Genomic DNA, 27,225 nt, shown 5'->3' with positions numbered 1-27,225 from the left:
TCAGGTCAGTCGAGTTAAAATTTCCAAACTACACATTAAATACGGTACATTTCGGTAATAAAAGAAGTATTCAAATGATTTGGAGGGAGGGGTATTAACCCCTTCAGGACGGAGTCAATAGTACACGTTCTGATCAAAACAAAACGTAAACAAAAACTGGAATTTGCGCTATGTGTCTGTTCACCCGTAGTTCCCCTCTTTCATATTAAATGCACCCACACTTATTATATATCATTTTGTTCAGGAGAAACAGGGCTTTCATTTCATATAAAATATTTGTATTTGAAACAATTTATTATGAATAAAATTAAAAAAAAACTGTGAGAAATTTGAATTTTTTTTTTAAATTTGTAGTTCCGCCTCACATTTTAGCTGTAAATGTCATAATACTGTTAGGTTTTACGGCAACAAAATGCACATATTTGTAATCAGCGATGTCTCACGAGTACAACAGTACCCCCCATTAACAGGTTTTATGGTGTTTTGGAAAGTTACAGGGTCAAATATAGAACGTTCCATTTTCAAATTGAAATTTGCCAGATTAGTAATGTTACCTTTGAGACGGTGTGGTAGCCCAGGAATGAGAATTACCCCCATAATGGCATACCATTTGAAAAAGTAGACAAGCCAAGGTATTGAACGTGGGGTATGTTTAGTTTTTTTTTAGTAGCCACTTAGTCACAAACACTGGCCAAAGTTAGCGTTCATATTTGTTTTTGTGTGAAAAAAGCAAAAAACTAATATTTGGCCAGTGTTTGTGACTAAGTGGCTACTAAAAATGACTGGACATACCCCATTTGCAATACCTTGGGTTGTCTACTTTTGCAAATGGTATGCCATCATGGGGGTAATTCTTATTCCTGGGCTACCATACGGTCTCAAAGGCAACATAACTAATCTGGCAAATTTCAATGTCAAAAAAATGAAATGCAAGCCTTATATGTGACTCTCTAACTTTCCAAAACACCATAAAACCTGTACATGTGGGGTACTGTTATTCTCGGGAGATTTCACTAAACACAAATATTAGTGTTTTAAAACAGTAAAACATATTACAACAATAATATAGTCCATAAAAGTGCCGTTTGTTTGTAAAAAATGCAAAAAACGTCACTTTTACTTAAAATATCATCGTTGTAATACAATTTACCAGTTTTAAACACTAATATTTGAGTTCAGCGAAGTCTCCCGAGTAAAACAGTACCCCCTATGTACAGGTTTTATGGTGTCTTGGAGAGTTACAGGGTCTAATATAGTGCATGCGAATTAAATTCTCTGCACTTTCTCCCTGTGTTGTCAGGCATGTCAATCAAATTTTAATTAATCAAATGACATAATTATGTTAAAAAATTACTTAAATATACACGTAGAATTTTAATATATATGCATTTATAGGTATATAAATTCTACGTGTATACTAATGTAATCTTTTATGTAATTATATGTATTTATCTATATATATATATATTTGCGGTTATTTGTATTTTATATATAGATAGATATATATAGAATGTCATTCTAAGTGTATTCTGTTTCCAATATATATATATTAATAACAAAATACAGTTAGAATGAAATTACATATGAATATATAATTTATTTTATATTTTGTTTCAATATTTTATTTATTTAATTATTTTATTTATTTATTATTGTAATTATGCGTATATATATATAAAATATATATGTAGATCTATTATATATATAATATATATACATATTATATATATGTAACGTCATTCTAAGTGTATTTTAATATTAATATATATACTAATATTAATATTAAAATACATTACGTATGACGTTACATATATATAATATGTATATATATTATATATATATAATATATATACATATTATATATATATAAAAAGGCATTTAATTTATTTTATAACATTTTAATATTTATTTTTTTACACTACCTACCAGCAGGGGGACTGTCTAATATTTTAAACAGTCCCCCTGCTGGCAGATCCATAGCCAGCTATAGGGGGCCATGTGATCGCTCTTTGAGAGCGATCACATGGCCCCCGGGGGCCTCATTTGCCGGAGGGGGGCTGCCTGGGCTCTCAGACAGCCCCCCAGAAGAGGATCGCGGCGGAGGTGAGTACACCTCTGCTCCTGGGGCTGCAAGCCGTTACGGCGTTCTATGCCGCCGCAACGGCTTTAAAGCCCTTTAAAGCCGCGACGGCATAGAACGCCGTAACGGCGTTAAGGGGTTAATGTTAAAATTATCATGTCAAGATCAACAAAGCATTATAGGAGGTGTAGCGCTTCAACATCTTAGGATGTCTACTTCTTAGCTATCCCTGGTTTGAACTACAGAAAAAGTTAAAGCCTGCAAAAAAAAAAAAAAAAAACACTTATGGGCGTGAATATAGAGTAAATATTTTAAAAACAATCCCTTCACTGAAATGCTAAGTAATCATATTGATATAAATAGTGGTATTAAGTAAACCATGGATGTGTGGTTGAGATTTTTTTTTAAACAAATTTATTTTTATATATATATATATATATATATATTCTACTTTAAATATCTGTAATTCCACATTAACTGAATAAGCTTTAGGCAGTCTAATCCCTGCTAGCAATGACCTGTAATGTTGGCAATAGCATGGTAAAAATCACATATATTACATAAAGTCTCTACTTTATTATATAGCTTTACACGTATAGGCGAAGTAAATAGGAAGAAGTTAAAAAAATAATAAATAAATGCATTAACAAATCAGGCCAGACAGTGATATCACTTCTATTGTTAGAAGCGACAAAAACAGCTTTTCCTCAAAGGTGATGGATGTCACTTGTACAAGAATGACAGATTCAATTTCTCTCTTGACTCCTAGCAAATGAGACTTCCACCACTTTCCCCCTTCTATAACATGCTGTTACACTCACATAAGATCCAATTCCTCACTCAAAGAACAGAACTTACTGTAACCCTTCATGTGATCTCAGGATGTAAGCAGTTAAGCAGACATCATGTCATGTCTCTGATAACAGCAAAGGAAAGTTAAGTAGTGGACCTTCATTTGGAAAAAAAAAAAATATATATATATATGAGGAAGACCCTTAAGGGTCGAAACGACGGTCAGATGATGTAACACCGTTATTGAATAAATACAAACTGATTTTTTTTAAAAGACCTGAGAGTGCATCTCTTACTTTTCTATATATTTCATAACGTGGGATTGCCCCAAGGCATAAATACATCAACTGAATGGGAGATAGGGTGAGTGTCAAGCTATATTTTTGTGTGTATATATATTTTTGTGTATATATATATATATTTTTTTTTTTATTGTTGACCCTGAGGAAAGTCCCGAGCTGGGACTGAAACGTTGGTTGTTTTTAATTGATTAAATAAAGTATTGTAATTTTAAGACCGGTGAGCAGTCGCAGTCTCTCTCTCTCTCTCAACAGGAGGTCCAATATCGGATAATGTTTGAATGCAATTTGAATCAATATAAACAATGAAAAGTATCTTACCCGGAGCAACTTACAATGCAGCATTCTACTTGTTACCATACTTAAAATGCACAGCAAGGGATGTTTGTTAAAAGGACACTACAGGCACCCAGACAACTTCATCTCAGTAAAGTGAGTGGTCTGGATGCAATGTCCCTGTCTCCCTTAACTATGCAATGTAAAATATTGAATTTTTTGAGAAACTGCAATATTTACATTGCAGTGTTCAGACTGCCTCTAGCGGCTGTCTACCAGACAGCCACTAGAAGAGCTTCCTGCGGTTTCAATGAGTTTGACTCAGTGAAACGACGCAGGAGATCCTTACGCTTGCATGAGGATGTGCAGTGTTTTCAGAATCCCCATAGGAAAGCACTGAGTCAATGCTTTCCCATGGGTAAGGTCTAATGTGCAAGTGGCACTTGCTGTGCATGCTCATTAGGTTCCCATGATTGGCCGACTGTGGTGGAAGCGCACAACTCAGTGCCGAGGGACTTAGGTGCTGGATTCAGGCATGTATTTAAAAAGTTATGGGGAAGGACGGGGGGTGCTGCTGCAAGCGATGTTGGACAGAGGGTTCCTACAGTGTTAGGAATACATCTTTGTATTCCTAACACTATTATGCGGCTTTAACGTACAATATTTCAAATACCACTTTTTTTTTGTTCCAAGTTTTGTGGTGTGGGCCTTTTATTTACCACCTGTACAATGCGTTCTTGTTTGCATTTAGCAAGCAACCCAAAATCTACAGCATTTTATTGATCAGAAAGCCGTCACAGTGCACAGGGAGCAATGGACCAAGTGACTATTTGGATGGAACTCAGAAAATCCAGAATTGAAAGATTTGACAACTTTTATGGGATGCGCCATTTGCAGCTTCCAGAAGCTCCTGCTAGGAGGTTCCATTAGCTCAACTAAACTAAGCACTGCTGTGTGTGTCTGGCTTATTTACTTAGAACTCTCCATTGAGTGCTTTGAGCCAATGAGTTAAAACCTGCAGTGTTGGGCTTAGCTTAGTGCTGCAGCTTCTGGCAGTAAAAAAAGTTTGACAATTTACCCTGCAAGTGCACATGTACACTCTTGGCACCATATCCACTGAAGTGGGCAGTAGTTGTTATGGTGCTTTGTATGTTCTTTATTAAGCTCCATAATTCTAAGTCAGTATTTCTATAGAACTTACTGGAAGGGAAGGGGATCATGCAAGCTGTACTGTAACATCATACACATTTTTGTATAAACCAATATGCTTAAAATGGTCTTCATTTTAAATCCATGAAAAGACAATTTTGGATAAAAAAAAATAATTAAAAAACAAACAAAAAATTTTCAATACAGCATCAATTTCAAGATAAAACCAATAAATATTTATTTGCAATGAAAAAACAGCAGATTTTTCAAATCAGAGGTGTACCTTCCAAAAGTCTCAAATTAGGTTAAACAGAGAGATAAAACTGGGTTTAGAAAAGAAACAAAAAAAAACGCAGTTCGTCTTCAAGAATTTATCAGAAAGTGAACATTGACATTCACCAAGAAACGTGTCTGGGATAAAGATCCAACATTGGGAAGCTCTGCATGCAATATGACAAGCAGCAATCATAACATAATACAAATAGCATATTTAAATTGTACAAGAGTTGGACCTTACCTTTTGATGATATTCATGGTCGTTAAGAAGACTCTAAACACCAGCAAGTTATGCATCTTACCTGCATTGACAATGGCGTCAACTTCCAACTTGGTGATGTCACCTTTAGTAATGGAAATGTTTTGATTGAGGTCCTTGTTCTTTGGATACTTCACTTCTTCTGGTTGTTGAACCTTCAACTCTGTTGATTTAAGAAGCTGCCATTAGGAGAATATGTTCTTTCATGATTGAGTGTTGCATTAGTATTTTGTTTCATAACTACACTACACTGATTGCAGAGTGAAAAATGTATTTTCTACCAAACACATTAAACACAAAATAAAAAAGTGCTCTACACCGTCCCACTTAAAAAGACTACAAATTCTATTTGTCATTTAGTGGCAATCCCCATAATGTGCATCTTTACAAAATAAATCCAGGTTAAAATGAAAACAAGGGGAAAAAAATGAAAAAAATATAACTTAACAGATTAGGATAGGACAACACTATACCTGCAATAGATAGGTTTCAGATTTTGTATTTTTTGTGGGAAACTTAGCTTTACCAATCAGTTTTCCAAAGTGAAAGCACGCCCTCTGCCTCCCAAATTTAATATTGCAACACAAATATTGTAAAAGTCTGACTTTGATGTTATAGCAAGACAGGAGGCTCGTATTATGCATTAACTTTCTTTATACTACAGGGCCGTTGAATGCTTCAATCTGATTGGTTGACGAACATTCTAAGGTGTGCATTATTTTCAGGGAGACGCATGGCTAAAGTAGTTCCAGACAGGTCTTGACCGCATTACAGTTGCGTAAGAAATTAGTCCTACATACAAGAGCGTTTTAATGACAAAAACTTGACAAACGTCTTGAAATACATCATCTGAACAATGTTTCGAGGTGTGGTAACTGTAGTATAAGTAAGGAATAATTAACGACAGGCCGTTGAATTATTAGAAAAATAATGCACACAAGAGGTGTAACGGCCACTCCGCTTCGCGTCGTGACCACATTACCACCTCGGGTGTGCATTATTTTTCTAATAATTCAACGACCTCTCGTTAATTATTCCTTACTTGCTTAACTCCAGCAGAAAATAATTTTTTTTCTATAAAGTTTAGTGAATAAAAGACAAAAAACAATAACAGATGGAACACTCGATAGCCAATCAGCATCTGGCTGAGTCTATATAGTGAATGATCCCCAATTATTTTCCTCTTTCTTTGCTGCTCCAGTAGATAGAAGCATCATATATATTCACTTATGCCACTATTGGTATATATATATATATTTATTCCTTTATGTTTTCTGAAGTAGTTTTATATATTTTTCATATTTTTTGGTTTAAATATATATATTTGGTTTATATACACTAGCATTCGTGCCTTTTCATCTGAATTGAGTTTGTGGTGCATCCGGTAGTTTTCACACAAATTGTTACTATTCAGTTATTTCAAATGACTCTCGTTCGGTAGATTTCTCGCAAATTACGTCCGTTTGTTTTTGTGTTCGTTAGTTATACTTGCGTTCAAGTTTTTTTTTGTACAAACGTGTATTTCATGGTTCAGTTTAATTCAATTTAATGTGAACCGCTGCACGCGTGATTTCAGTTAGTCCCTCAAAGACTGAGGGACGTTATGGGCGGGAATTCCAGTTAGTTGGTTACATAGTTACATAGTTACATAGCTGAAAAGAGACTTGCGTCCATCAAGTTCAGCCTTCCTCACATATGCTTTTGAGGTTGATCCAAAAGAAGGCAAAAAAACCCAGTCTGAAGCTCTTCCAATTTTGCAACAAACTAGGAAAAAATTCCTTCTTGACCCCAAAATAGCAGTCAGATGTCTCCTTGGATCAAGCAGCTATTACCCCACTAATTAGAAATTATATCCCTGTATGTTATGTTTTTGCAAGTATTTATCCAATTGCAGTTTAAACATATATATAGACTGCCAAAACCACCTCTTCAGGCAAAGAATTCCATATCCTTATTGCTCTTACTGTAAAAAAAAACAAAAAAAAAAAACTTTTCTTTGCCTTAGATGAAATCTCCTTTCTTCAAGCCTGGTTCTCAGCTTACTTTCCCGCCCACTTTACCTCAGCACAACGTTTATTCACAACTTTGTGGGTAATTATTATAACTTTGAAATGATTTGACTTTCCAGTCAGGATTTTACCTAATCTTTTGCAACATTATTTTACTATTTACTAATAGCAATTACAATTTGTTGCAATACTGAACGATGAATTCTAAAGAAATTAGACAAACTCCTTCTCAGTCACCAAAACCTGGTGCTACTCATGACTGTGAAATCCTCACTGAGGATTTTTTACAACATATTGTAGACTTATCTGTTCACAAATCAGTTTCATCTGCAATTTATACTGCAATGTCTTCCATGCAAGAAGCAATTGCTAAGTCTGTGGCTCAGGCCATAAGCAATTGAAAACCTAGTGATAAGACTCACTTAATGAATGCTCCTTCAGACCAATTCTGGTCACCTGTGGAGTCAGAACGGAACAGCTCAGGGATTCAGGAAATCTGGGAATGCCACCCAGAAACGCAAATACTGATTTGACGGTCCTTTAGAATCCCCTGGCTGTTATAAGTCACATAAGGTGGGGGAAGGACCAAGACCAAAACAAAATGCGTGTCTCACACAAAACTGAAGAGTACAATCACTCAAAAGAACGTTTGCTCGTGAGGAAGACAGACGTTCTCGGAAGGCAATTCACAGGAGCAAACCTGACTCCTATAACATCCTCAAATGATGACTCATCTTCAAGCTCAGAAGATGAAAAATCTGAATCGATTCTACCACAAATTATTCATCTGTTTCAGAGGCACCTGAGCGTCTCTCTAAATCTGAAGAGAATATTATAATGGATGTTAATGGGAAACCATTATTTGACCCAGACCCCATTAAGCACCCTAGGTCAACTAAATGGGTCCCTATGGCTCATGTAGCCAAATATCTTGAATGCTGGTTGAGGAAACCCCTTGACCAAGCGGCTAGAAATAAGCTAAGAGCTGAATCCCCTAGACCAGTGATGGCGAACCTTTTTGAGCCCGAGTGCCCAAACCGCAATACATGCCAACTTTTTTTTCCTTAAAAGTGCCAACACGGCAATTAAACCTCAATACTGAGGTTTAAGTTTAGAAAAAACAACTCGTACTGTTGTCCGAACTAATTAACAACTTTTGTTTTAAAAGAACACAACAGCAGAGAGTTCAATAATATAAATTTTAAATAATTATATAAATAGATAAAATTAAGCTTATATTTATTAGTATCTCCAACAAATGCAATACATACACACAGTCTGCTGAATATACACACACACAAGACTGCTGAGTACATACACACACAGACTGCTGAGTACATACACACACACAGTCCGCTGAATACATACACACACACAGTCCGCTGAATACATACACACAGTCCGCTGAATACATACACACACACAGTCCGCTGAATACATACACACACACAGTCCGCTGAATACATACACACACACAGTCCGCTGAATACATACACACACACAGTCCGCTGAATACATACACACACACAGTCCGCTGAATACATACACACACACAGTCCGCTGAATACATACACACACACAGTCCGCTGAATACATACACACACACAGTCCGCTGAATACATACACACACACAGTCCGCTGAATACATACACACACACAGTCCGCTGAATACATACACACACACAGTCCGCTGAATACATACACACACACAGTCCGCTGAATACATACACACACACAGTCCGCTGAATACATACACACACACAGTCCGCTGAATACATACACACACACAGTCCGCTGAATACATACACACACACAGTCCGCTGAATACATACACACACACAGTCCGCTGAATACATACACACACACAGTCCGCTGAATACATACACACACACAGTCCGCTGAATACATACACACACACAGTCCGCTGAATACATACACACACACACAGTCCGCTGAATACATACACACACACACAGTCCGCTGAATACATACACACACACACAGTCCGCTGAATACATACACACACACAGTCCGCTGAATACATACACACACACAGTCCGCTGAATACATACACACACACAGTCCGCTGAATACATACACACACACAGTCCGCTGAATACATACACACACACAGTCCGCTGAATACATACACACACAGTCCGCTGAATACATACACACAGTCCGCTGAATACATACACACAGTCCGCTGAATACATACACATACAGTCCGCTGAGTACACACACAGACTGCGGAATACACACAAAGACTGCGGAATACACACAAAGACTGCGGAATACACACAAAGACTGCGGAATACACACAAAGACTGCGGAATACACACAAAGACTGCGGAATACACGCACACACACAGACTGCTGAATACACATACTGCATTGAGGGGTGTAGTTTAAGGGGCATTGAGGGGTGCTGTGTGTGTGCGTATGAGGGGTGGTGTGTGTGTGTGTGAGGGGTGGTGTGTGTGTGTGTGAGGGGTGGTGTGTGTGTGTGTGTGAGGGGTGGTGTGTGTGTGTGTGTGAGGGGTGGTGTGTGTGTGTGTGTGTGTGAGGGGTGGTGTGTGTGTGTGTGTGTGTGTGAGGGGTGGTGTGTGTGTGTGTGTGTGTGAGAGGGGTGGTGTGTGTGTGTGTGTGTGTGAGAGGGGTGGTGTGTGTGTGTGTGTGTGTGAGAGGGGTGGTGTGTGTGTGTGTGTGTGTGAGAGGGGTGGTGTGTGTGTGTGTGTGTGTGAGAGGGGTGGTGTGTGTGTGTGTGAGAGGGGTGGTGTGTGTGTGTGTGTGTGAGGGGTGGTGTGTGTGTGTGTGTGTGAGGGGTGGTGTGTGTGTGTGAGGGGTGGTGTGTGTGTGTGTGTGTGAGGGGTGGTGTGTGTGTGTGTGTGTGTGAGGGGTGGTGTGTGTGTGTGTGTGTGAGGGGTGGTGTGTGTGTGTGTGTGTGTGTGTGAGGGGTGGTGTGTGTGTGTGTGTGTGTGTGAGGGGTGGTGTGTGTGTGTGTGTGTGTGTGAGGGGTGGTGTGTGTGTGTGTGTGAGGGGTGGTGTGTGTGTGTGTGAGGGGTGGTGTGTGTGTGTGTGAGGGGTGGTGTGTGTGTGTGTGAGGGGTGGTGTGTGTGTGTGTGAGGGGTGGTGTGTGTGTGTGTGAGGGGTGGTGTGTGTGTGTGAGGGGTGGTGTGTGTGTGTGTGAGGGGTGGTGTGTGTGTGTGTGTGAGGGGTGGTGTGTGTGTGTGTGTGAGGGGTGGTGTGTGTGTGTGTGAGGGGTGGTGTGTGTGTGTGTGAGGGGTGGTGTGTGTGTGTGTGAGGGGTGGTGTGTGTGTGTGTGAGGGGTGGTGTGTGTGTGTGTGAGGGGTGGTGTGTGTGTGTGTGAGGGGTGGTGTGTGTGTGTGTGTGAGGGGTGGTGTGTGTGTGTGTGTGAGGGGTGGTGTGTGTGTGTGTGTGAGGGGTGGTGTGTGTGTGTGTGAGGGGTGGTGTGTGTGTGTGAGGGGTGGTGTGTGTGTGTGAGGGGTGGTGTGTGTGTGAGGGGTGGTGTGTGTGTGAGGGGTGGTGTGTGTGTGAGGGGTGGTGTGTGTGTGAGGGGTGGTGTGTGTGTGAGGGGTGGTGTGTGTGTGAGGGGTGGTGTGTGTGTGAGGGGTGGTGTGTGTGTGAGGGGTGGTGTGTGTGTGAGGGGTGGTGTGTGTGTGAGGGGTGGTGTGTGTGTGAGGGGTGGTGTGTGTGTGAGGGGTGGTGTGTGTGAGGGGTGGTGTGTGTGAGGGGTGGTGTGTGTGAGGGGTGGTGTGTGTGAGGGGTGGTGTGTGTGAGGGGTGGTGTGTGTGAGGGGTGGTGTGTGTGAGGGGTGGTGTGTGTGAGGGGTGGTGTGTGTGAGGGGTGGTGTGTGTGTGTGTGAGACAGGGGTGCTGTGCTGTGTGGGGGTAGGGCTGCTGTGCAGGGGTAGGGGTGCTGTCTGTGTTGTGGGGGTGCTATGTGGGGGGGTAGGGCTGCTGTGTATGGGGGTAGGGGTGGGGAGCGATGCTGGGTGTAGGGGAGGGGAGGGAAGCTGGGTGTAGGGGAGGGGAGGGAAGCTGGGTGTGGGGGAGGGAAGGGATGCTGGGGGATAGGGGTGCTGTGGAGGGGTGCTGTGTGGGGTGGAGGGGTGCTGTGTGTGGGGGGTAGGGGTGCTGTGTGTGGGGGGTAGGGGTGCTGTGTGTGGGGGGTAGGGGTGCTGTGTGTGGGGGGTAGGGGTGCTGTGTGTGGGGGGTAGGGGTGCTGTGTGTGGGGGGTAGGGGTGCTGTGTGTGGGGGGTAGGGGTGCTGTGTGTGGGGGGTAGGGGTGCTGTGTGTGGGGGGTAGGGGTGCTGTGTGTGGGGGGTAGGGGTGCTGTGTGTTGGGGGGAAGGGGTGCTGTGTGTTGGGGGGAAGGGGTGCTGTGTGTTGGGGGGAAGGGGTGCTGTGTGTTGGGGGGGAAGGGGTGCTGTGTGTTGGGGGGGAAGGGGTGCTGTGTGTTGGGGGGGAAGGGGTGCTGTGTGTTGGGGGGGAAGGGGTGCTGTGTGTTGGGGGGGAAGGGGTGCTGTGTGTTGGGGAAGGGGTGCTGTGTGTTGGGGGGAAGGGGTGCTGTGTGTTGGGGGGAAGGGGTGCTGTGTGTTGGGGGGAAGGGGTGCTGTGTGTTGGGGGGAAGGGGTGCTGTGTGTTGGGGGGAAGGGGTGCTGTGTGTTGGGGGGAAGGGGTGCTGTGTGTTGGGGGGAAGGGGTGCTGTGTGTTGGGGGGAAGGGGTGCTGTGTGTTGGGGGGAAGGGGTGCTGTGTGTTGGGGGGAAGGGGTGCTGTGTGTTGGGGGGAAGGGGTGCTGTGTGTTGGGGGGAAGGGGTGCTGTGTGTTGGGGGGAAGGGGTGCTGTGTGTTGGGGGGTAGGGGTGCTGTGTGTTGGGGGGTAGGGGTGCTGTGTGTGGGGGGCAGGGGTGCTGTGTGTGGGGGGTAGGGGTGCTGTGTGCGGGGGGTAGGGGTGCTGTGTGGGGGGGGTAGGGGTGCTGTGCAGAGATTGGCGGTAAAATGGCTACGTAGAAAGTGTCAAAACAACCTTAGGTAAATAGCCTGTGGTGTCTACTTTATATAAATATATACTTTTGTGTGGCAATTTTGTTTTCTTTTATGGCTATTAGGCTTACAAGACAAACATACCAAATTCTAAAATCGCTCCACATAAAAAGTTTATTTTACTCCTTGTGCTTTGTGACCTGTAACTACCAAAAAAAACTGAAAATCCCAGACACATTATATATTCTGTAATTCAGAACAACTAAATGAATTTATTTTTAATTACTTTCCTTAACCTGCACTAATTATGTACACATTATTATTGCAAAAACTGTAAAAAAAAAAACACAAAAATTCATTTTTTTGCATATTTCTGTATTTTTTTTTATAATAAATAAGCATTTATATATATATATATATATATATATATATATATATATATATATATGTGTGTGTGTGTGTGTGTTACATCAAATTGAAGCCCTTTCTGTCCTTTAAAAAACGGTATATAATGTGTGTCGGTGCAATAAATTAGTAAAATGCAAATTGCAGTTGAACGCAAATAGCAAAAAATGCAAAAAATGCCGTTGTCATTAAGTGAAAGACAAGCTTCTGAAGCTCTGTCCTTAAGGGGTTAAAGAGAAATTTTAGTGACAGGAAAACAATCTGTTTTCCTGGCACTGCAGGTCCCCTCTCCCTCCCACCCCCAATCCCCGGTTGCTGAAGGGGTGAAAACCCCTTCAGTAACTTACCAGAGGCAGCGATGATGTCCCACGTTGCTGCTTCTTCCTCTGCCGCCGCTCCTCCCAGTGATTGCGTCGGCCGGTGGGCGAGACTGATCCCGCCCACCGGCCGGGGAGACCTAATGCGCATGCGTGGCAATGCCTTGGCTTATAATAAATTACGAGAAATCGATTTTAACTCCCTTTCAAGAGATAGAATTTTTGGGATTTCTAGTGAATTCCAATTTAGCCACTGTCAGTTTTCCATCACGGAAATTGAAAATGATTCGTAAAGAGATCAGGTCAGTTCTGAACAAGGAATTAATTTCCATCAGATCTCTGGCACGGATTATAGGTCTTTTATCAGCCTAGATTCAAGCGATTTTTCCAGCTTTCTTCATTATTGGACTCTTCAAAGATAAAAAATAGAACATCTACGCAATGGTCTCCTTTATTCAGACGAGATCTCTGAATCCAGAGACAAGAACAGAACTATTCTGGTGGTTAGATCACGTTCAAATTTTGAACGGGAAAGTCATTTGCACTTCATTCCTAGATCTGATTATAGAATCCGACGCGAGTCGAGCAGGCTGGGGAGCCCGTTGCGGAAGCAATTCAACGGGAAGCAAATGTTCTCTAGAAGAGAATAGTATGCATATAAACTGCCTGGAACTCATGTCAGGATTTTTTCGCTCTACGCAGTTTTGCTAAACAAATATCCCATTGTTGTATTCTCAAGACCGACAACATATCAGCAGTCCAACACACAATATTGCTTAGAAGGTACAAAATCCAAGCAACTGACGGACATTGCCAAAGATTTTTGGCACTTTTGCTTTGATCAAAACAGTTTTACGAGCAGAATATCTTCCCGGCCTTTCCAATACAGTAGCAGATTGGAATTCCCGTTTCCTGGTGGATTACAGCAACTGGATGGTGGATCCCAGCATCTTCTAACGACTACTTTCCTTGTGGGGTCCGTTTCAATACGACCTTCGCATCACGACTCAATCGCCAGTTGGAAAAAAATTTAAGTTGGCGTCCAGATCCAGAGACAGCAGATCAAGATGCATTTCTCCAATGCTGAACAGACTGAGTCAATTATGCATTTCCCCTTGTGACGAGAGCAATCTCGCCACATTGCATTGGAGAAGCCTGGCTGCCCGCCTGCTGCCTTTGGACTATGGCCCTGGGAGATTGGGCCCTTTAAAAACAGTATTCGGCCATACCAGAGTGTATGTCACTCATTCTGGCCCTTTAAATACAGTGGGGTCATTTGGTACTTGCCCTGTGTGAGCTGTGGTAACCCAGATAGCTATGCCATGGAGCCTATTCGTGTGATTAAAGACTTTGGCTCCATGGCGATTAAACTGTATTCGGTTGGTCTGAGTGCCATTCACCTAATAATGTGCACTAAGACCTGAGCTATCTGGGGATATGTGAAATGTCTGTGTGTTATGTGTAAAATGTGACTTTATGTATTTTAAAGTGTTTTATGTCGTTTTGCAAACATGTGGTTAATGGAGTCTGCCTCTAGTCCTGGATAATTGGATTACTTCCCCCCATTGTCTCCAGGATAGAGGGCCCTGTAAAACCATGCTTCCAGAAGGTCAAATGCACATTTGTACTAACTTTTGAACCCCTGGTCCAATTCGTATGATTTTTGAGTATGTTGTTCCCCTGAATGGATTGATTGTGAATATGTATTTTTTATGCGAATGTGATGTATATTTTGGGAGTTATGAATGTTGTGTAAAAACTGTATTTTCCCTACCTATGATAATTGTATTTTCCTGTGTGTACAGATAATTAGTTTACAGGTAGAGGGGAGGGCTATGTGTGGGATGTAACTATTGTGTGATTGGTTAATGTACGTTACTGTGTGTGTCCCTCCCCTTCATGGGAGCACCTAATAAAAAGGGCTGCAAGCTAGCAGCCAGAGAGTTCTATTTTTACCCTCAACTTGAGTCCTGTCTCTTATTGGGGGAATATGCTACAAGGGATTGCTATGCTAGGCATATTCCCTTGCTATAATCACTGAGCTCTTGTAAGAGCTTGTTCCTGCTTCGTTCTGAAGGGAGATAGCTGCAGCCTGCGGTGCTTATGGTGTCTGGTGGAGTGCTTGGAGTCCTCTGGAAGCGCTAGGAGCATCTTTCAACGGAGGTACCCAGTCGGGGTGCCAGTGGATCCGTTACATTGGTGGCAGCGGTGGGATGGCGTCCTAGTGCGAGGTAAAGCAGCTCAGAGACACTGTTTGGATTTACAAATTGAGGGCAACGCTAGCACTCGTGCAGCGCCCCTGGGAGCAGACAAGTATGGAAGGTTCTGGCTCTGGAGATGATTGGTTGGCCGAGGTGAGGCAGCGAGTGGCCGAGTATGGGGATGATATACCCATGGAGACACGCCGGGTGATCTGGAACCAGGTCATGGCCCAGCGAAACACAAGGCTGGGCCGAGAATTCCGGCTGGCGAAAGAGAGGAAGTATGCTCAGCAGCAGGAGCGTTACAGCAGCCGAGTAGAGGCTGCATCCGAGGAGGTTAGCCGTCTTTCCCTGAGGCGGCGGGAGGAACCCGAAGTGGGGGTCCTCATAGACTGGTCCTGTGAGGAACCCCCTGCAGGCAGGTGGAGATGGGACCGAGATCTCTCCACCGGCCCTACAGGGATGCTGGGCAACCGGCCCAGATCCCCAACTAGAGCTGGAGTTACAGAAAGTGGAGAGCATCGACCTCCCCCCCCCCCCCCCCAGCAGCAGGGCACTGTATTGGGAGGAGAGACAGTCGGTCTCCCTCCACAAAGGCGTAAAGTATGTATGGGAGAGGAGCTTGCTACCACCTCTCCCCAGCGGCGGATCCGTAATGTGCAGGGAATAGAGAGCCCAGTCTCCTTTCCCCAGCGGCAGAGTGTTCTATTGGGAGAGGAGCCTGTTACCCCTCTCCCCAGCGGCAGCTTAATGTACCAGGGGGAGACTGTAAGCCCCCCACCGGTGCAGATGGGACCGTGGTCTCTGCACTTACCACACAGGGGGTAGGGATGGTCGGTCCTGCCCCCCCACGACAGGGCTGTTTAGCCAAAGGGGAGACAGTCGGTCTCCAGCAGCAGAGCTGTGCAGCTAAAGGGGAGACAGTCGGTCTCCAGCAGCAGAGCAGTGCAGCTAAAGGGGAGACAGTCGGTCTCCAGCAGCAGAGCAGTGCAGCTAAAGGGGAGACAGTCGGTCTCCAGCAACCAGGCTTCAACCAGACTACTCCCGTGGTAGTGCTGGCATCAGGGCAGAGTATGTTGTTCCCCTGAATGGATTGATTGTGAATATGCCAGTGGATCCGTTACACCCCTCATTTGCAATGATATCTCGGGTACTCTGAAAGCATGGTCTCAGAAATCACCCCTAGTGTTAATAACCCCTTTTTGGCATGCTGATTACCCTTGACTCCTACAGATACGTTGGGATGCTCTTCGCGATCCGGATGGAAAACTTTATCCTCTAGTAATATCAGGCCAACTACCTTTAATAGCATCTCTAATCTTGGGTCATACAAATCTCGTAATTAATTTTCAAACTCAACTAGAGACATTCTCTCAGAAGCATGGGCACCAAGTACCCGTGCAAATTACAGATCAGCCTGGAAAATTTGGCTTAATTGGTGCATGGAATAGGCCGTGGATCCCATACATTCAGATTTAGCAAACATTCTAAATTTTTTGTCAGCCTCATTTGACTCAAGCAAAGCTTATCGCACCATTAATGTCTATAGATCAGCTATCACAGCAAATAATAACCCTATTGAATTTTTCCCTGTAGGCAAACATCCCTTAGTCTGCAGACGTATGAAGGGTATCAGATTTAAGCGTCGTCCAGGCCTAAATATTCTACTTGGAATGTTACTCTGGTACTCCAGTTAATAGAATCGTGGGGTAACAATGACTCATTATCCTTAAAATTGCTACCATTTAAAAGGAGCACTATAGGTTCAGGAACACATATTTCTGACCCTATAGTGTTAAGACCACCACTAGCCCCCCTGGCCCTCTCTTGCCTCCCTAAATATAGTAAAAATATACTTTTATTCAAGCCTGAAGCTGCTGGCTCTGCCCCTATATGGCTCAGAATAGCAAGTTGTCTGCTGACATCATCAGAAGTGTTGTTCTGAGCCAATCATAATGCCTCCCCATAAAATAGGCTGACCCAGCACAAGTCAAACACAGCCCTGGCCAATCAGCATCTCCTCATAGAGATAAATTGTGTCTGCATGCAGAGGGTGGAGATACAGATATGTTGTGAGGCACACTAGGAAAGACTGAGATAGGAAGCAGCTCTAGCACCCATCTGAAAAGAGTGTGTTGACAGGATTAAGCTGAAACAAAGAAAAGGGTGGGTTAATGGGAGGGATAATACCTGCCTCCTGTCTTTAATACAATCTATATTTTCTGACGCCAAGACTAGGAAAATCTTGAATTGTAAAGCAGACATTCATCTACTGGCACAGTCTCTACCGTGGTACAGCTACTTACGACAGTGCAATACTTAACATTCCAGTCTAATCTGCTTTTTTAACTCAGATTTGGACCAGCACATACAACAAGTACCTGGTGAAACAGTCAGAGCAGGCAACTCCACAGCATACAAAGTTAGAAACTACCAGGTACATAGGGAATATATGGCTAGCAAACCTTGTATTCAAGATGTATTGCAGTAACATTTTGTCCCTAACCTAAAACTTTTTCAATGTGCACTTTATTGATATATCAGGGTGTTTATTAAGTTAAAGGGATACTATAGTCACCAAAACAACTTTAGCTTAACGAAGCAGTTATGGTGTATAGAATATGCCCCTGCAGTTTCACTGCTCAATTCTCTGTCATTTAGTAGTTATATCACTTTTGTTTCTGTTTATGCAGCCCTAGCCACACCTCCCCTGGCATGAACACAGAATAGTTTCATTTTTAAATCAGATATAACTTTCTTTAACCCCTTGAGGACCAAACTTCTGGAATAAAAGGGAATCATGACATGTCACACATGTAATGTGTCCTTAACCCCTTAGCGCCGTTACGGCGTGCTATGCCGTCACGGGTTAAGTGGGCTTTAAAGCCGTTATGACGGCATAGCACGCCGTAACGGCTTCCAGCCCCTGGAGGTAAGATGTACTTACCTCCGCCGCGATCCGCTTCGGGAGGACTGCCTCACAGCCCAGGCAGCCCTCCCACAGCAAATCAGGCCCCCGGGGGCCATGTGATCGCTCTCAAAGAGCGATCACATGGCCCTCTATAGCTGGCTGTGGATCTGCCAGCAGGGGGACTGTTTGAAATATCAGACAGTCCCCCTGATGGTGGGAAGTATAAAAAAAAAATAAAAGACAAGTGTAAAAATAAATTAAATATATTTTTATATATATATTATATATATACATATAATATATGTAACGTCATACAAAGTGTATTTTAATATTAATATAAGTATATATATTAATATTAAAATACACTTAGAATGACGTTACATATAGATAATATGTATATATATTATATATATATATATATATATATATATATATATAATAGATGTATATATATTATATATAAATACGTATAATTAAAATAATAAATAAATAAAATAATTAAATAAATAAAATATTGAAACAAAATTTAATATAAATTATATATGCATATGTAATTTCATTCTAACTGTATTTTGTTATTAACCCCTTAAATCCGGAGGACGTAATATTACGCCCTGCAGGAACCGGCTCTAAACGCCGGCGGGCGTAATATGACGTCCTCGCCATAATGGTGTCAGGGTACCTGAAGCCTCTACCTCCGAAAGAGGTAGAGACTTAGTAGTTTACTCCTCCAGCAGGTCGGCTTCCTCCATCCCTCGCGGCTCCCCTAGACACTCTCACGCCGGCCGCGAGGTGTGGCGAAACCAGCTTCGCCACTGTGAACTGGAGAGGCCTGGCTGCTAGCCTCCTGCCCTGCGACTATGGCCCCTGGACATATTGTACTGGAAAAACTATATTTGGGCATGTAATAATGTATATTACTGCTACTGGGCCTTTAAGGGCCATCTGTGGATCTATGGGGACTTTTGGGATACTGTACCTTTAAGACTGTGGAGCGTAGTACAGTAATCCTGCCTTTAATACTTTAATGTCATGTATGTATTTTTGTATGCAGTTTAACCTGGGATATGTATGCAGCATTCTGCTGATTGTTCGGTAGAATCACTCCATTCATTGTATTGAGGAAACTACCGAACAACCAGACCACCCAGGACTAAGTGTGCCTCCAATTACCATTTGCAACAATGTTGCAAACGGGTAATTGGCAATCAGTGTAATGTATTCTTTGTCCTCTGGGTGGCCGCCATTCGGGAAACAAACACGTGGCGGCGGCCATCTTAAACTACCGAACAGCGGTGTTTTGCCGTCGAGTGTCTGGAACTAAAATCGGACACTTGACTAGGCAAACACCGCTGAGACCTCCATACTTCCAGAAATTCGTATAAAAACTACCGAATGACCAGCCGTTCGGTAGAAAGAACCCCACAAACAAGGGAATTCATTCAAACCCTCTCCAGGCTCTATAACACAGGCAATTCGTCTGTTTCATTCACTTGTTTGTGACCGACCGCAGGGCCAAAATGCATGGAACTGTTTTCGGATACTTTACCCATGCGGTCGGTCAAATCTTTGGAACCTCATATCTCCCGAACCATTCATCCAAATGACCTGATTCTTGAATATGTTGTCCCCCTGAATAAGGGCTATCAGGGGATACCTGTTTTGGAGGTGTAGCATATGTATTTGGGGTACATCCAGGAATTGGGGAAAAAGGTGTACGGTATAATTATGTTAAGTGCTAATCTAAGGGGAGGAAATGTGTGGGAGGTACATCCATGTGATTGGTTAAATTCATCCTCCCCCTGGGAGTGTCCTGTATGTACTTGGTTGTAATAAAAGCCAGACTGGGTGTCCCAGTCCAGAGTTCTTGCTTAACCCTCAAAGCGATGTGTCGTCTCGTTCTTTGGGGGAATGGGATTGTTTGCTGACTGCCAGGAGTGTAAGCCGATGTCTGCTTTTCTTGTTCAGCTGTGGTTCCAGTCGGGAGAATGGTGTTTGCCGTAGCTGCCTGTGCATCTGGAAAGGGGATTATTGCCTAAACTGGGTTTTACCCTCGTGTAAGTGAAACGGTCCGTTACACGAGGGATCCGTCTCATTTTATGACGTCACGCACGCTGCCCGACGTCATGACGTCAGTCCGGACCGATCTGTCACTCAAGTGACTGGAAGCCACTCAGGACTCGTCGGAGGCGGGTATACTCACTGTAACCAGGGTATTTAAACCTGTTTCTCCCATTCACTCATTGCCCTGTCGTGGTTCTAGCCTGTCTAGTCACACAGTGCTCTGGCGATTTCAGTTATTCCTTTGGTTCCGACCCGGCTAGTTTGACTTACTCTGTTTCCCTCTGGTATCCTTGACCCGGCTTGTTCCTCGCTCACCTGTCCTCTCGTTCCCTCGACCTCGGCTTGTTTCTGACCATTCTCTTTACTCTCCGTACGTTAGTCCGGCCATTCTAAGGTCCGGTATACGTACCCTGTCCTGTTTGTACTTTGCGTGTTGGATCCCTGTCCCGATCCTGACAAATGGCCGCCCACGTGGCCGGCGCTAATCGCCCGCTGCAGATCGCGGTCGGGGGGGATGCCTGGCCCCCCAGGCAACCCCCCCTGTGGCCGGTGATCGCAATCTGCAGTCTCTGATCGCAGTGACAGGCTGTCACTGCGACCAGTATTCAGCATGTGTCAGCCGATTTCAAATCGGCTGACACATGCGGCCGGCGGCTTTCCCCTTCTGCAGATCGCGGTCGGGGGACTTACCTGGCCCCCCAGGCAGTCCCCCTGGGGTCAGTGACCGCGATCTGCTAAGTCTGAGATCGCAGTGACAGGCTGTCACTGCGATCTCAGAGCTCTCTGATCGCAGTGACAGGCTGTCACTGCGATCTCAGAGCTCTCTGATCGCAGTGACAGCCTGTCACTGCGATCAGTGTTACATGTGTCAGCCTATTGGCTGACACATGTAACTGGCACGGTGATCCCCCTGCAGATTGGAAGGGGGGAGTGCTTGTACCACCCAGGCACTCCCCCCTGTGGTCAATTACCCAATCTGCAGGAGGTGATCACAGTGACAGGCAGTCACTGTGATCACTGATCCTGTGTGTCAGCCAGTGATGTGAAATCACTGGCTGACACTGTCATTGCCCCCTGTCCTGTAATAAAAATAAAATATTAGTTAATAAAAAAAAATTACAGTTACAAATAAAATATACTTAGATCATATGTTAAAAGGCCTGAACTTGTGGAGGCCTGAATTTGTGGGAGGAGTAAGTCCCCTACTTAAACTCCCAGCCCCTACTCACCTCTGCCTTTCAGCTGATTGTTTTGTCCCCATAGCAACCAGCACTTCCTGTCCAGCTTCCCTCCAGATTTTTTTCCTGTTTCCAGCAGTCAGACGTCCTGACCAGTCCTCCGTCCGTTTGAGGCCTTCCACTCGGTTCCCGGTCAAGGTACCCGGTTTCCGGTCACGAGACCGGCACGTTCACGTAAGTTAGGCGTAGGAAATAGCGCCCCGCTATTTCCCGCCATTCGGGCCTAAAAACGTAGGGGTAGGCTCCCTCTATCATATTCGTTCAAATACACGCTTTTTTTTTTTTTTTTTTTTTTTTTTTTTAATTCTTTATTTTTGTTGAGGCATGTGATTATAGGGGTACAGAAAAAGAGAGGGAGACTTTCAAAAGTTGTACAGGATAGGGTCGTCATAACATATTATCAACGTCTCCTAAGATTATCAACCTCATTTTATGTATAGTAACATGCTATGGCTAAATACTGTTATCTCTCGCTTTAATACTGTAATCTCTCGCATTAATACTGTTATCTCTCGCTTTAATATTTGTTATCTCTCGCTTTAATACTGTCATCTCTCGCTTCAATACTGTTATCTCTATCTCTAGCTTTGATACTGTTATCTCTCGCTTAAATATTGTTATCTAGGGTATCAAGCTATTAAACTTTGTTTTCATGATATAGCAGGCTAAGCTAGGCATGCATAGAACAGTGCTGATTGCGCTTAAGATATGGAGCAGGCTGGTTGTTTAGGTGTTTGTCTTCGTAGCGCATTAATGACAAAAAATTAAAAGAGATTAGAGTAAATGATAATAATGAAACTGAACGTAATCAACGTATCACGCTGGTAAACTACAAAAGTGAATGCAGTGCGCTAGTTATGTGAGCAGGCTAGTGCTGGTGGGTCAGGTAATCTAATCATATGCTAAACATACTGCGTGAAACTAATAACATGCATGTCCGGGTAATGCTAAATAAGATTTGTCGTTGACAGTTCAAATAGGAACACATATTGCGAGGTGGGTGTCCGGGCTGTGAGTTGCTGCCAGCGGTGATAGTGTTCCTTTAAGTTAGCCCCTTCATCCTATGCCCACCCGGCATACCGACCTGTCCAGCATGAGGGTACAGAGCAGGGACTCTGTACGGTCTGGGAAAGAATTAAAGTTCTTCAGCGTAGTCAGAGGCATCAGCCACCAGGGGTGAGTGCTGTACTTGCGGGTGCTAGTCTGCCGTGGCTTTTCCAGTCCTGTTTGTGGTGAGGAGTTGTGTTTCGTCAGATGTGTACCCGGTGGCCTGGTGTCTCTGCCCCTCAGGCCTGTTCGGTTGGCGGGTGGTGTCGGCAGGGGTTTTGTCTGGCAGGGGCGCCCTAGAGTTAGCGGTCTGTTGGGGCCCCCCTTTGTGATGGGCGGACTGCAGTATCCTCTCACCCGCTTCTGTGACGCCTGTGCCCGGCTTTTGTGGGGCGGGTTTGTGCTGGATGCACCCGGTCTGTGTGTTATCTTCCGGGTCTCCGTATCTTTAAACCGCTTTCGCGGTGCTTGTGCTGGGGTCGGATGGCCCGTCTGTGCGATAAGGGGGGCGCACCGGCTTCGTGCCGTTGAGGCAGGTACCTGTACAGGTCGTGGGCTCCCATCCTCGATGCGGTCCCAGAAGCGCTGGCAGATTGCGTCGAATTTAGCCTGGAATGCCGCCGCCCAGTCCTCATCGCTCCGCTGTTGCAGAGGAGCCTCTTTGTCGACTGCCATCTTGGCCAGGCCAGGCCTCGTGGTGCTGTCATGGCTGCGTGGCACGGGTCTGTGTCCCAGGGGAACGTGTCCTATGCTGGAGGACCGGGATGACCCCCACCGGTCCAGGGGGGGGGGACAGGGATCTGTCCACAGCGGAGCCCCCAGTCCTGGCGGGGGGAGAGCGGCCGTCTCTCTTGCTCCCGCCCGTTGACTAGGCCTCCGACGGCCGTCGGGCATAAAACTCTCGTTTCGCCGCTTGAGGGGCATCATTCTGTTCCTCTCGGCATTCCCCATCGATTGCTGGCTCTATCGGCCCGCTTAAGTCGCGTTTGGGTCGGGGAAAACCGGTTAAATTGCGGAGTCATGCAGGAGCCCACAAGGATGTCGACCGTTCGGCTCTGCGGTCAGGCCCCGCCCCCCCAAATACACGCTTTTTTTAACCGATTTCAGTGTTCACGCCAAAACAGACGAACGCTCGGCACTTTATCACTGCTTTTACATATTCGTACGGAAACTACCTAATCTATTATTATTTATATACACAGTAATATTACGGGCATTCTCTTATTTCCGTTTGGTCACCCAGGACCAATCTATTTCATACGATTAAAACACAAACACCTTGCTCTAAATCCATATTCGGCTAGTTCTTATTCAAATAGGCTACAGTATGCACTAAGTTCTATTTCACGAATTCTACTTTTCTTTACGTATATTCCCTGTTCGGTCATATTGCTACTGATACCTTTTGTCAGTTTGGGGATATAATTAGCTTGTTTAAAAATCTGCCTTGTGATTTTCTATGTTAACCAGTTAATTTGTTTTACTACTTTTTAAAATATCCATGTCTATCATAAACGCACGGTTTCTATACACTGTGGCAGGATGGCCAGGCTTGTCACAAACTTCAAATGCAACAGTCAGGATAAAATAGTACTGCAGTTTGTCACTTTCCACAATATATACAAGGTTGTGCTCTCCCACAAAATAAAACAAAAAGAAAATAAATCCTACTCCAACTTGGAGACTTACTAAACAGTATTACTAACTATCCAACTGGCCAGCAAATCTAGTTCCCAGTTTTAAACAAAATGAAATACAGCACTTTAAGCAGGTTTCACACAGTACCTTTGTCTCAGGCTTAACTGCCTCCTCTCTCCCAGCTGTTAGACTCTCTGATGTCTTCAGAGGCTAACCTTTTAAAACCCTAGTGCTGGTTAATTACATTCACCTGGTATATAACATTCAAGGGGTGACTCCCACCAATTAACCCCATCATGCTGGGAATAGAGAGCACTCCAATCTATTACTAACATAGAAAGCCTCTCTGATCTTGCCACAACACATATTTACCTATTAACCCCTTAAGACCGGAGGGCGTACTATTACGTCCTTTTAAAAGCGGCTCTAAACGCCGCCGGACGTAATAGTACGCCCTCCGGTTTTTAGTAACTTACCCGGTCGCTGGCGGTTCCACGCCGGCGATCGCGGTTCGGGGGACTCCCAGGGAGCCCCCCGCGGCACGTCCGCCCTCCAGGAGCCCTCCCGGCCATGTGAGAGTGAGGTCCTTGCGAGGACCTCACAATCACATGGCCGGTATAGCTGCCTGCTGCATTGCCAGCAGGGGGACCAACTGTAATGACAGTTGGTCCCCCTGCTGGCTGAAAATAAAATAAAAATGTTTTAAAACAGTGTAAAAATAAATAAATTATATACTTAGATCATATATATATATTATATATATATGATCTAAGTATATATATACACATATACACACATACACATACACCGTCTAGGTGTATTTTAATATTAATATATATATAATTATATATATATATATATATATTAATATCAAATTACACGTAGACTGATACTGATTAAATATATATATAATTATTGTTATATATATATTTATAAATAATATAAAAAAAATTAATATGTAAATACGTAAAAAAATTAAATAAAAAAAATAATTAAAAATAAAATATAAAAAAATATATAGATGTGTTTTATTTAGTTCTAACTGTATTCTGATATTAATATATATATATTTATATCAAAATACACTTATAACGAAATAATATATATATCTATATACATAAATATATACGTATATATCACTATATATATACCTATATATAAATAAAAATATTCAAAAAAATATATATATACGTATATATACACATATGTATATATATACATATATTAATTCTACACATATATTTATGTAATAATTTTACATAATTAGGTATCCTAATTAATTACAATTAGCGGGACCTGCCTGACCACCCATGCCGAAAGTATAGGGAATTTAATTTGCTAGCACTATATTTAACCCTATAACTTTCCAAGACACCATAAAACCTGTACATGGGGGGTACTGTTTTACTCGGGAGACTTCGCTGAACACAAATATTAGTGTTTCAAAACAGTAAAATGTATTACAACCATGATATCGCCAGTAAAAGTGACGTTTTTTGCATTTTTCACGCACAAACAGCACTTACAGGGACGATATTATTGCTGCAATACTTTTTACTGTTTTGAAACACAAATATTTGTGTTCAGCGAAGTCTCCTGAGTACAACAGTACCCCTCATGTACAGGTTTTATGGTGTTTTCAAAAATTACAGCGTCAAATATAAGGTTTGTGTTTAATTTTTTTCACATTAAAATTCGCCAGATTGCTTACGTTGCCTTTATGACCCTATGGTAGCCCAAGAATGAAAATTACCGCTATGATGGCATACCATTTGCAATAGTAGACAACCAAAGGTATTGCAAATGGGGTATGTCCAGTCTTTTTTAGTAGCCACTTAGTCACAAACACTGGCCAAAATTGGCGTTTTTTGCATTTTTCACACACAAACAAATACAAACGCTAACTTTGGCCAGTGTTTGTGACCAAATGGCTACTAAAAAAGACTGGACATCGCTTATTTGCAATACCTTGGGTCGTCTACTATTGCAAATGGTATGCCATTATGGGTGTAAATTTATTTCCTGGGCTACTATACAGTCTCAAAGGCAACGTAACCAATCTGGCGAATTTCAATTTCAAATGTAACACGCTATATTTGACCCTGTAACTTCCCAAAACACCATAAAACCTGTACATAGGGGGTACTGTTTTACACGTGAGACTTTGCTGAATACAAATATGTGTATTTTATTGCAGTAAAAGCAAACAGTATTATGACATTGACAGTTAAAATGTCATGTAGAACGAAAAAAATCAAAAAAAATCTTATTTTCTCCCATTTTTTTCATATTAAATTATGTTTCATAGCTAAATATTTGATATTAAATGAAAGCCCTGTTTCCCCTGAATAAAATGATATATAATAAGGGGGGGTGCATTTAATATGAAAGAGGTGAATTACGGTTGGACAGACATATAGCGCAAATGCCAGGTTTTGTTTACGTTTTGTTTCGTTCACAACTTGTACATTTGGCTGCGGTGTTAAGGGGTTAAACACTTCATTTTGTCACATATACTAATAAATACTGTTTATAAACACAATATCCGGCACATAAACGTCTGTACTATTCATTTTCCATATAATCACGCTGTCACATATTTTTGGCTTTACAGACTGCATCGGTTTCTCGCTTTTTCTGCGCTAAAGTTGTTTATTTCAAGGTCTTTTATTACAGGAACAGGTATTGTATTTTATCACTTTGCATTATAAAGCCATAGGCCTAAAATGTTTACAGATTGGGTTTTATTACTTACCTCCACACCTGTCGTTAACTATGGAATTTTTCTTCGGTTAACCCTTAGCTCCAGTATTATTCTAGGCTTCCCCCGGTTCTACACAGTTAAACCGTTTCGCATAACGTAATTTCTTTATGTCAAACCAAGGTATAGTTCACAACTCGTTTGTTACTACACCTCATATAAAACCTATCACGGTCTCAAGTTCATTACTACTTTTCCACAGGCTTACGCCCACGGTACGTTAATTCTTTACTATTATTTCTACTCAGACATACGGTCATACAGCCATCAGGCTCCGGAAAACACCAAAACCTGACCCGGTACTCAGCCATACCTTCAGGTACTTACGTCTATACCCAAATACGTCCAATCGTCACCCCAAGGCCTCATCCAGCCTTCTCACAAATATCTATTTCAGCCCAGTCACACACTTAAACCTTCCAGATCCCTCAATGCAGGATCTCACGTTGCGCCCCTAACAAACAACCTACTCCCAATTCAAATCATACGCCACCATGA

The 27,225-nt window shown here is 43.0% G+C and overlaps 1 protein-coding gene across 2 annotated transcripts in view; it reads right to left on the bottom strand.

Moving 5' to 3' along the window:
• Positions 1–27,225, bottom strand: part of MACROD1 (mono-ADP ribosylhydrolase 1) — a 750,918-nt gene that overhangs the window by 709,679 nt on the left and 14,014 nt on the right. For both annotated transcript variants that reach the window (XM_063437714.1, XM_063437715.1), the window contains exon 3: positions 5,175–5,294. In XM_063437714.1, the coding sequence (XP_063293784.1) occupies positions 5,175–5,294 (120 nt within the window). The remainder of the gene's footprint in view (positions 1–5,174; positions 5,295–27,225) is intronic.

Source organism: Pelobates fuscus, chromosome 12 (genome assembly GCF_036172605.1).
Source record: "Pelobates fuscus isolate aPelFus1 chromosome 12, aPelFus1.pri, whole genome shotgun sequence".
Classification (NCBI taxonomy): domain Eukaryota; kingdom Metazoa; phylum Chordata; class Amphibia; order Anura; family Pelobatidae; genus Pelobates; species Pelobates fuscus.
The sequence above is the reverse complement of the archived record's forward strand: the minus strand, read 5'-3'. Positions and strand labels throughout refer to the sequence as shown.